At 44.4% G+C, this 10,484-nt stretch overlaps 1 protein-coding gene across 1 annotated transcript; it reads right to left on the bottom strand.

Moving 5' to 3' along the window:
* Positions 1-1,714: 1,714 nt before the first annotated feature.
* LOC125414064 (disks large homolog 5-like) lies at positions 1,715-7,791 on the bottom strand. Its single transcript, XM_087896801.1, has 6 exons — positions 7,612-7,791; positions 6,468-6,627; positions 4,694-4,837; positions 3,855-4,038; positions 3,398-3,513; positions 1,715-2,583 (listed from the first exon to the last, which is right to left on the bottom strand). The coding sequence occupies exons 1-6, from the start codon at positions 7,742-7,744 to the stop codon at positions 2,418-2,420; spliced, it is 903 nt and encodes a 300-aa protein (XP_087752927.1). The 5' UTR covers positions 7,745-7,791; the 3' UTR covers positions 1,715-2,417.
* Positions 7,792-10,484: the final 2,693 nt, after the last annotated feature.

Genomic DNA, 10,484 nt, shown 5'->3' with positions numbered 1-10,484 from the left:
CTGATTTGTAGTCACTAATTTTTATTTTTGAAGGATTTTTTTTGCCTTGGTTTTTGTTGATTTTATGGAGCTATATGTCTTTGCTCTCCTCCCTGCCTCTCCCTTCCCCTTCAACTCTCTGCCATGGTCCTCATACTTCCAATTTACTCTGGAGATCTTATCTTTTTCTACTTCACATTTAGATTAGATCCATATATGTCTCTCTTAGGATCCTCATTTCTTTTTTTTTATCCAGTCTATTTGGTGTGCTGTAAGCTTTTTGTATCTTCATAGGCACATCTTTCTTTAGGTTAGAAAAGTTTTCACCTGTGATTTTATTGAATATATTTTCTGTGCCTTTGAGTTGAACTTCTTTACCTTCTTCTATCCCTATTATTTTTAGGTTTAGTCTTTTTGTGGCTTCCAATATTTCCTGGATATTTTGTGTTTAGCTTTTCTTAGATTTAATGTTTGCTTTGGGTGATGAGTCTATTTCTTCTATTGTGTCTTCAGTGCTTGAGATTCTCTTCCCTCTATTGTATTCTGCTGTTTATGATTGCATTTGTGGTTCCTGATCATTTTCTCATGATGTCTGCTTCTATAATTCTCTCAGCTTGTGTTTTCTTTATTGTCTCTATTTTAGTTTTCAAGTCTTGAGTAGTTTCTTTTATATGTTTGATTGCTTATGGTTTTCTTCATGGAATTTGATGATTTTACTGGTGTTGTGTTGCTCTTTGTGGTGTTGGTGTGTTCTTATCTTGTCTACCCGTCTTTTCCTCTGATTGGTGTAGATGGGGCTGTCTGTGACTCTGGTGACTAATCTTGCAGGTGCCAGTGGATACAAGGGTCAGATAATTGCTCCTTGTTGCTCACGGCCACAGTTCTAGTCACTCTGTCGGTCATGCCATATTCCTAGAGGTCATTCAGCACTTTCAATGTTCACTCAGCAATGCAGGGGTCATTCGGGCCTGCTCTCAGGGAGATGACTTGTTTAGAGCTCTTTCTGCTGAGGTTACTGCCTTGGGCCTGCTCTGGTAGAGGTCCAGGCACAGACCTACTCCCTCAGTGATCACAGACTCATGCCCAGGGCCTCAGAGGTCTTTGGTTCCAGTTATTCCCTCAGAGGTCCCAGACCATCTATGACCAGGGAACCAGTGCTCATCTTCTGACCTCTAGGGGAACTGCATACATGTGGGCAAATGCAAGATCAAGGCCAACAGCCTCTTTAAAATGCTATGTCCCAGCATGACTTGGAAGGTAATTATCTGTGTGGTGTGCTTATGACTGATACTGTGTTGCAAGAAAAAAAGAGACAGATATCTCTGGGTTTCCTGATTTCTTTCATGCTCCTATAATCAATGTGTTTGTTGCCTGAGAGTCTATACAGTAAAATGGTGTATTTCTCAATAATTTAGTCCTTATTACTGATTTATGAAAGTGTATATACAGGGTACTTCATTCTAGGGGAAGTTAAATACATGACAGCATAGATACAGTATGGGATACGGATTTCTTCATGAAATGTGTATACATGAAGCAAGCCTTGCTACCCATCTACAACATGCCAATCCGCTGTGTCGCCCTGGCTGGCTGGGAACTCACTGTGTAGCCCATGCTGCCTGGAACTAGCAGAGATCCATCTGTGTCTGTGATTTCTGGGGTAATAGAAGTATGACAGTACCGGTGAATAAAGAAGTTGGGCTTAAGTGTGAAGAGTTGGAAAATGTCTTTTTTTTTATTTACAAAGAAATACATTTTTTTTTTGCATGGGGCACTTTAACAGGGCTGTCAACATAAACACTGAATAGCCTTAACAAACTACAAAAATCATTAACAAAAACAAATAACATCCAAATAACAAAGCTAAAACAAAAACTATCAAAACCAAAATCATGAAACAAAAGCAAATTATGTTTAAGCTAACTAGCATTCATCACGGCAGAATGAGTAGCACAGACGTACTATAGGCTGTGGCCTGCCTTGGACATGGTAGCAAGGCAATCACCCATGGGAACAGCATTTTCAAGATACCTATAGCCATTCTTCTTAGGGACATTACATGTCATGTTCTCTCCAAGGCTGAGGACATTTGATCATAAATGTAGAATTTTGAGAATTTTTTTCTCTAAGATTTTCTGCTACTTAACCTATTTTTATGCTTTCTTTTCTTCATAAGAACTGAGTCCACAGACACATGGATCTCGTTGGGTATGGTCACCTGGAGGTCAGTTGGTGTTTCCCTCACTGGTGAGTTCATAACTGCAAGAGGTGTCTTTTTGTCTGGAGACATTGATCCTGATGTGAAGAATGTCATGAGTACAAGGTCTATGTGGCTTCCTTTGGCCTCTTCAGTTCTTTTAGGGAGTGTAATCAAGAATGAAAGGTAATCAAGACCCAGAAGTAGCCATGCTGGGCCACTGGCTAGTCAAAATCATGGCCTATTCCAAACGGGAAACCAAACTTGATGAAGAACATGCATCCCCAGAATGCTCTAGTTGCTGGCGATGGGGCTCATCGGGTGGCTCTTGCTCTAGCAGCTCCTTCTGCAGGTGACTCTCATCCTGGGCTGGGGCCGGTTCCAGATCAGTTTGAAGACTTTTGGACCTGTGAGAGGAAAGCAGTTAAGACACAGTCCATGTGGGGAGCTTGTATGTTGGATGTCAAGGAGCTCCATCCACCCACCTCAGCTGTGCGTGACAGTCAACATTCATCTTTTGACTAATGTCAGTGTTGCTGGCTGCAAGTAATTAGTTTCACATCGTAGCTGGGACTAGAACTTTTCTTACTCCTCAACACAAGTCATAATTTATAATAAACACTGTATGTTGTCCATTCTACTAGAAAGATTAGGGTCTTCTCTTATATATAGTTATACATATCTACAACATATTAATAGCATAGTCAACACCATATGAGCAATATACATGGTATGCATGATGAGTTATGAACTGATCCCATCATTTTATAGATAAACATAGAAGAGATTTGCAGCCTATGCACCTGAACAAAGTCATGAGCCTAGCTCAGTCCTCATGCCCAGGAGGCACCTTGAACATGAACAACATGTACAATGGAGCCGGTCGCGCTAGAGGAGCGTTTCCTGAGATGTGTGCCCGAGAATCCTCTATCTCGGGAAGCTGAATCAGGAAGCTCTCTGTGAATTTTACGAAAGCCTGCTGGGAACAAAGCTTCAGAGTTCTAAAGGAGGAAGGAAGACTCAATTCTACTGACTCACTGCATGTCAAATGCATTATTTACTAGAAAGATCTTGTTGATGGTACCAGCATAATTCTCTGAGGTCTTTGTTCCTTGTTTCTTGCTGGGAGACACTGAGGTGAGCAGGGGCCCACAAATGACAGCGCTTCAAGGAAAGGGGGCCCACTTGGCTCTCCCTCCTCCTCCCACTCTGTTCTCCTACCTCATCTGGGAGTCCTCAAAATGATGCTGCAGCTTTTCTGCCACGACCTTTTCGGGGGTGAACACCTCCTTCTGTTTCAGTAGGACCTGAAGTCTTTCCTCCAGTCTCTTGAGAACCTGTTTATTAACAGATTGTGTTCTTAGTGGAGGACTACAGACTGTCATACAAATCTAAGTGCATATAAAGGATCCAAATAGCTTGCTGGTCAGCCAGTCAGGAAAACAAACACATCTGGGAAAGTAAGAAACCATTATACATGCTAGAGCCTGATCAGAAAAACAGGAATACTTGTACACGGACACTGAAATAAACACCCAGAGATTTTGAGTTTGGTGGCTCAATGGGAGCATGGAAGAACCAGGTGATGGGTAAAAAGCACTCATGGGGGGATGGGCAGAGAGGCAGTCAATGGGCAAATGGCGGTAGCCCGCAGCCTGACTGCCTTGCCTGCCCCTACCTGTTGTTGCTGGGATATGAGGTCACTGGTGCCTTCTTCTTTGTCCTTACAGATCACTTTCCAGTCCTCCAAGTGGGGCTTCAGCAGGTCCCAATCCTCCAACAGCTTCTTTTTCTCCTGCCTCAGCATATCCACCTTCTTCTCCAGTCGAGTCTTTTCCATGAGGAGCCGGCTCTGCAGACCACTGGAGAAACACTCTGCATACTCAGGCCCTGCCAGCCTCCTCCTGCCACCCCTGACTCCAGGAACAAGCACCCCAAAAAGCCTTATGCTTTCTAGAAGACTTAGCCTGAAATCTGATACAGCCATGACAGCTGAACTAAGAAGCCAAAATGAGAGAACAATTAATACCGGAAAATATCAAGCTAGTATGGAAAGCCACAACAGTAGAACGGATCCATGTCCATTCAATAAGAAGAGGAGATCAGCAGCTGTCCTTCACTGGCCGTGGTAAATGGGAAACATCAGCAAGTGGTGGGCACATCCCCTCCGAAGGAAGACAGGCGACCCCAGGTGAGTATGTTCTATCTACAAGTTCCACAGCCACCATATCTGTAAAGCCTGGTCCTGAGCTCCAGTTGCCCAAGGCTCTCTGACGTTCCCCTCACACTGCAAATCACTTTTCTACATAGAGCCTCATGAGGCTCTAGGACATTGTGGCAGGCGTAACTGTCTCATTCACACTTAGAAAAACTGAGTCTAAGAGACACAAGTCTAAGAGCTGCTGACTAGGAAGCAGAAAGGCTGGAACCACAGTTGGGGACTCTCCATGCAGAGAAAAAGAAAGGCAGAGATATCCATTACACAATTTTTGTGTCCATGACAACACGGGCACTTACCAATAGAAGACCATCTCCTCGGTCAGCTCACTGCACTTCTGTGAGGCCATGGTGTTCTCCTCCTCCAATCTCTTCAGTTTCCACATGACCTCATCATGTTCCGACTTCAGTTTCTCATAGAATGCATTTGGCTTCTGGTAGGGCCTAAAAACAGGAGAAAAGACCCCCATGAACACAGTCCTCAAGTATAACGGGAACTCTAGTTGTTCCCTGGCTCTCCATAGCCCTGTGGATGCCACATTTAGCCTCCTGTGACCTGGTTCCACCCGTTGGTTTTCAATTGATATCCTGGCCCCAGGACAGTTGAGACTCTGGTTCAGATGGAGGGTTCCTTGGCTGCATATGCTCATTCAGTGGGTCTAGAAGATCAGTGTTGTTCTCTATATTACCAGGAGTCTATGTCACAGGTCTTGACACACCACATAGTGTAGTGACCTTTCTCCCATTTTACAATATCGCTTCTAGATCCTGGGTGAAAACTCCTGAACACTTAGATAGAGCACATAATTCCGGGTTTTAGTCCAAAGAGCAGGACAGTTATAAATCTCTCTCAAGGGATTCCTAGGTGTCATCAAGGTGAAAATATAGGACAAGAGCTGTGTTGCCTAACGTGGCATCACCTGGAATGTCCTTACCACAGATCCCTCTCTCCCATTATCTGTAGGAACAGACTTGTTCAACTGTGTGTAGTATGGTAGTATGCTCACATATGCACACACACGAGAGAGACAGAAATACTGATTGAGATAGATAGATAGAGAGAGAGAGAGAAAGAAAGAGAGAGAGAAAGAGAGCTGAGACACATAGAACGGGAGAGTGCCCTAACGTGGACGGTAATCCAATGCATAGAGCAGAATTGTCTAAGAGCAAAATGTATAAAATTAGAGAGAAAATGCGATGAGCCCTAGGATTTCCAGTTACAGCTTAGATGGACCAAGGCTCCTCCAGCTGCTACCAGGGGCTTTCAGAATGAAATCTGCTGCCAGTCAAGTTCAAAGTCTCACCATAACCTACCAGCAGCTAGTATCTGCCACAGTCCACCACCTGTCAAGTCCTTTCTGAATGCACACTGGCTCCTACACATTACTGCCTCAGTCCCTGGGATGTATGACTAAGACCACACACTCTGGTTTTCATTTAGAGAAGGGAGAAAGTTGGAGTTCCCGCCACACTCCCTCTAAAATTTCACGGCTGCCTCTCCTCTGAGAAGAATTTTAGATGGGGCTTCAGCACAGAGTCCCTCTGGATTTGCAAGCTCTGAAAACTCAAGACTTTTTCTTTTCCAGAATTTAATAATTTTACTTTAATTTAATAGCATATTTCATCTATTTTACATAACAACTGCAGTTTTCCCTTCTCATTGCCACCTTTCCCATCTCACCCCTATCCTTCCTTTACTCCTCCTGTCTCCTCTCAGAAGGGGAGACCTCCCATGGGTCTGAGCACAGCATGTTGAGGCAGGACAGAGCTCCTTTCCTTACTTCAAGGCTAGGCAAGGTCATCCAGCATGGAAACAGCTTCACAAATGTCAGCCATACTCCAGGGACGGGTCCTGATCTCACTGTTAGGAGCTTTACAAAGTGACCAAGGTACACAACTGTCAAATACAAGCAGAGGGCCTAGGACAGTCCCTTGGAGGCTCCCTAACTGTTGGTTCAGAGCCCATGAACATCCTTGAGCTCAGGTCAGATTTTACTGTGGAACCCCCGACTCTAAAATAAAGCAGGAAAGGGTGATACTGCCGCACTCCCATGAAGTCTGAACCTATGGATACCTCTTGTCCACGGTGCCTTCTGTGATGAAGGTGAGGCGTTCTCGCAGCTCATTTCTTTGTCTGGTCATCAGCTGCAGCTCCGTGGTCAGCCTCTCTCTTTTTTCCTCCACTGGTGTCTTTGTGGGGAGCGTTGGGTGGGATGATGGCTCTGCAGCAGTATCTGTGGGACAATGGAACACAAGTGAAACTGCATAGCAACAAGGCATAGAGGATGGACAGACCACCCTGAGGCCCAAACAGAAAGATGATGTCTGGAAGCCATTGACAGCAATAAGGTTTTGGGCCTGGTTGAGAGATTCCCCCTCTCTGGATCTCAGTTCGCCCATCACTCTAGACTACATAAGCAGCCTGGAGTTTCCTTTGTCTCCCTGCACAGGCTTCAGGAGGAGACACCAATCACCTCTTCAGGCTTATTCACATCATGGTCCAGAGCCCTGATGCCTGCCTGTTGTGAGGAGCCCAGATGTCCTGCCTGGCTGCTCCAGGCCCATGGCTATGGATTGAAGAGTCACGCAGGGCACAACATGGCCAGCAGACTCACCAAGTCACCCCACTGACAGCCCAGAAACTGAAGCTGACAGGAAGCAGTCAATCTCTGCCCTGATCCTATGCCTCTGATGGTTGTTTGGCTACATTAGAGAACAGCCTTCCACCATCAACTGCTGATTCAGAACCCTAAGGTGGCCGCGGTTGGAAGAGGTGGTCAGGGGAGTTCTGCTGTACAGTCTGTGGACACAAGGTCTTGGCCAGAAGCACTTTTCTCTCTGTTGACTTGTTTCAGACAGCGACTGTACCTAAAGGAAGCTTCTGAGGATGAGGAGCAGTGATGTGTGCCCTGAAATGGGACACATTAATCCCCCCTTCGTCCCGATGGTCTCCTTCTGCCATCACCTTACAGCTTCAGTCCACAGTAAATGGCAAAGCAAACTGGTGCCCCCAGTACAACAGCCTTGGCCTGCTCAGCTGATGCCTTAGGAGATGAACTAACTAATGTTCTGGAAATCCTTGGCTTTCATGAATTACAATCAGCCGGGAAGTCCATTTGTTTCTCAGAGGCACCAGCCCCGATGCCCCATCACTGAAAGAAAGGCCCAGGTCAAGCCCACCTCCACCACAAGCTCCATATCCCCTGGCCAGGACTCACTCTGCCTTCGCCAGAGCCATTTCTTTGTTCGTGTTTTTCTCTGACCCTGAATGGCAGCTTCCTTCTGCCTCTCTCTGGTTTCTGGATGTCTTCCACTCTCTCTCCCAAACAGACTCCTCAATCTTGACAACATGGCTAATGGTGGCCCTGATAGGCACTGAAGGAATGCCCTAAGGGCAGTTGGTGTTGCTACAACACTGGTGACATCACTTGGAATTCCAAGAGGTCTCCAGGATACAGTAGAATGTTCAGAGGAGGGACTGCTGGTGTCATGGCTGACTGCATTTCCACCCTACTAATTAGCTTTCCTGAACTGACTGGAAGCCCAGCTTTCCTTTCTAGGAGTCTCCCTGGGAACACAGAGGAAGCCTTTCAAAGCCTCCTCCTACCAAAACCAGAGTTCCGTTAGCATCACTGGAAGGCCCGTAGTACTTCCCGTGTTGAGGACTGATCTATTTTTCAAAGATTGTACAGGCATGTCTCATTCCTTCCTCAAAATCACTCTATTCATCAATATGAACAAATTAATATTACTGAGAAACCACGTTAACATCTGCAGGCTTGGTTACAGTGTAGAATTTGTGTGAAGGGTACAGACATGGAAGCTATGTGCTTAACTTTAGTATATTGTCCAGGATTTCTGAGCACATAGAGAATGCACCCATCCCGGGGCTGACAAATGTATGATGACTCTTAGGCAGAGAAAGCTGAAATAGTAAGTCCACCCAGAGAAAAAGCCCCCAGCCTCTTGACTCTGCACCAAAGACACAGTGCAGGCTTAATTATGGGCCTCTCTGAATTACAGTGAGATTCTTCCTGTTGGAGAAAGAAAATGCATAGTGGGAAAAGAAAGACAACAGCTATAAACATACTTCCTTTGGCAGACTGAGTGTTTAGCCTGTAGCAAGTCCTAGGGTCAATGACTAGTGCTGTCCTCATTGTCCTTGTGGACCCTACTTGAAGTCTTAGTTCTTGTGCAATGGAATGACGTTGATCTAAGTTCAAGGTGAACTTACAAAGCCAGTGTGTGCACAGCTTGGGAAGCGAGTCTGTCTCAACAAATAAAATGGAAATACACCCTACCTCCGTGGCCTCATTGCTCACCCTGTCTTTTGCTGAGGGTTTTCTTTGAGACAGGCTTCATGAAACCCATACTCTCTAATTTACAATGGAGCCACAGCATCCTGTGTGATACACTCATGGGACTGTACTAATTCCCTTGAAGTCAGCTCCTTCTTAGTCTTCTGGAATTTTAGACAGAGATGTAAGAGGAGTGTTGTGCTTTTCACTGTACCCACCTAGGAAACCAAATAATGTCTAAATAGTGACATGACTTCTTGAGGGCAAGAAACCCAAACTGTGCACTGGCACTGTGCTCACAATCCACGGTATTCCTGAAGTCAGTTAGGGTCAGGGTCAGGGTCAGGATCAGGGTCAGTGTTTTCGTCAGTGTCAGGCTTAGGGTTATGGTTGTAGGATCATAGGGATCAAAGACTTCACAAGAAATCCCACAGACTCAATTAACCTTGACTTATGGGAGCTCACAGAGTCTGAACTGACAATGACTACTAGGGAGCCTGCATGGGACTGTCTTAGTTCCTGTGCATATTTATATGTGACCTTGTGTAGCTTCTTCTTGTGGGACTCCTTTCAGTGAGAGAGCAGGGGCTTTTTTTAAAGCTCTTTACCTGACTTTTGAGACCCTGGGTTGTTTTTCTCAGCATATGTAAAAGGGGAGGTGCTTAGTCTTACTGCAATTTGCTATGCCATTTTTTTTTTGATATCGATGGAAGGCCTGCCCTTTTCTGAACAGAAAGAGAGGAGTAGTAAACTGAGGGGAGGGGTGCATGTAGAGTGGAGGTGGGGAAAGGGAATGGGAAAAGAGGAGGGAGAGGAAACTGTAGTTATGATGTAAAATAAATAAATAAAAATGAAACAACAACAACAAAAATAAAAAATTTAAAAAGTGAGTGTAACAAAGAGTTGGTACTTTGAAACGATTGACAAGATTATGACTGTTAGTTTTAATAACATGCACAGTTTCATGTCACCTGAAGAGAGCCTTAGTGAAGAGTCATATGGATTGTGTTGGTGGTGGGTGTGTGTGGAGGGGATTATTTTCATCCTGTTAATCACTGTGGGAAGACTCAGTTTAAAAGTGGGCAGTGCCATTCCTGAATTTGGGTCCTGGGTTCCATAAGGAAGAGAGAGTAATGGAACACTCTGAAATGTAGAGAGACAAACGACATGTTTTTCTTTTCTCTTGTCACAATTGTGATTTAGAAAATTATTTCTGCCATGTATTGCATCAGGGTAAAGGTTCTATCTCTAGCTTCTTCATTCCTGTGTCTTCAAGGGAGCCAAGCACAGAGATGTATACGTATAAAAGCAGCTTAGTATTTGTTGAAGGGTTGAAAAATGAATATAGATGATTTTTTATTATAATTCTTAAGATTTATTCCCTTAGTGTGTGGGAAGGATATGCCAAGAGTGTGTGTGGTTAGGGGCTAGCTTTTGAGAATCAGTTCTCTCCTTCTACCATGTGGGTCTTGGCGACTGAACTTACATTGTCATGGTTGGCAGCGAGTGTCCTTGCATGCTGAGCCATCTAGACATCCCCTATGTCTTATTGTTATTTAACAGCATGTGGCTGCAGCTACTTGAAATTCCTGATTGTTCATCTAAGGAAAAAGAAACATGTATATTTTTGAAAAATAAATAAGAAATCCTTATAAATGATTGCATGGATCAAAGAAGACTACACATGGAAGAAATGAAGGTGATGAAACAACCTGTAATCAAATATTGACTATTTTATATAAACCGTGTGTCTATTCGAGTTCTCTGAGAGCAGTTTTCAATATTGTGTTACA

This window comes from Myodes glareolus, chromosome 15, assembly GCF_982192425.1.
Source record: "Myodes glareolus chromosome 15, mMyoGla1.1, whole genome shotgun sequence".
In the NCBI taxonomy this organism is placed as follows: Eukaryota; Metazoa; Chordata; class Mammalia; order Rodentia; family Cricetidae; genus Myodes; species Myodes glareolus.
This window is presented reverse-complemented; position numbering and strand designations above follow the sequence as displayed.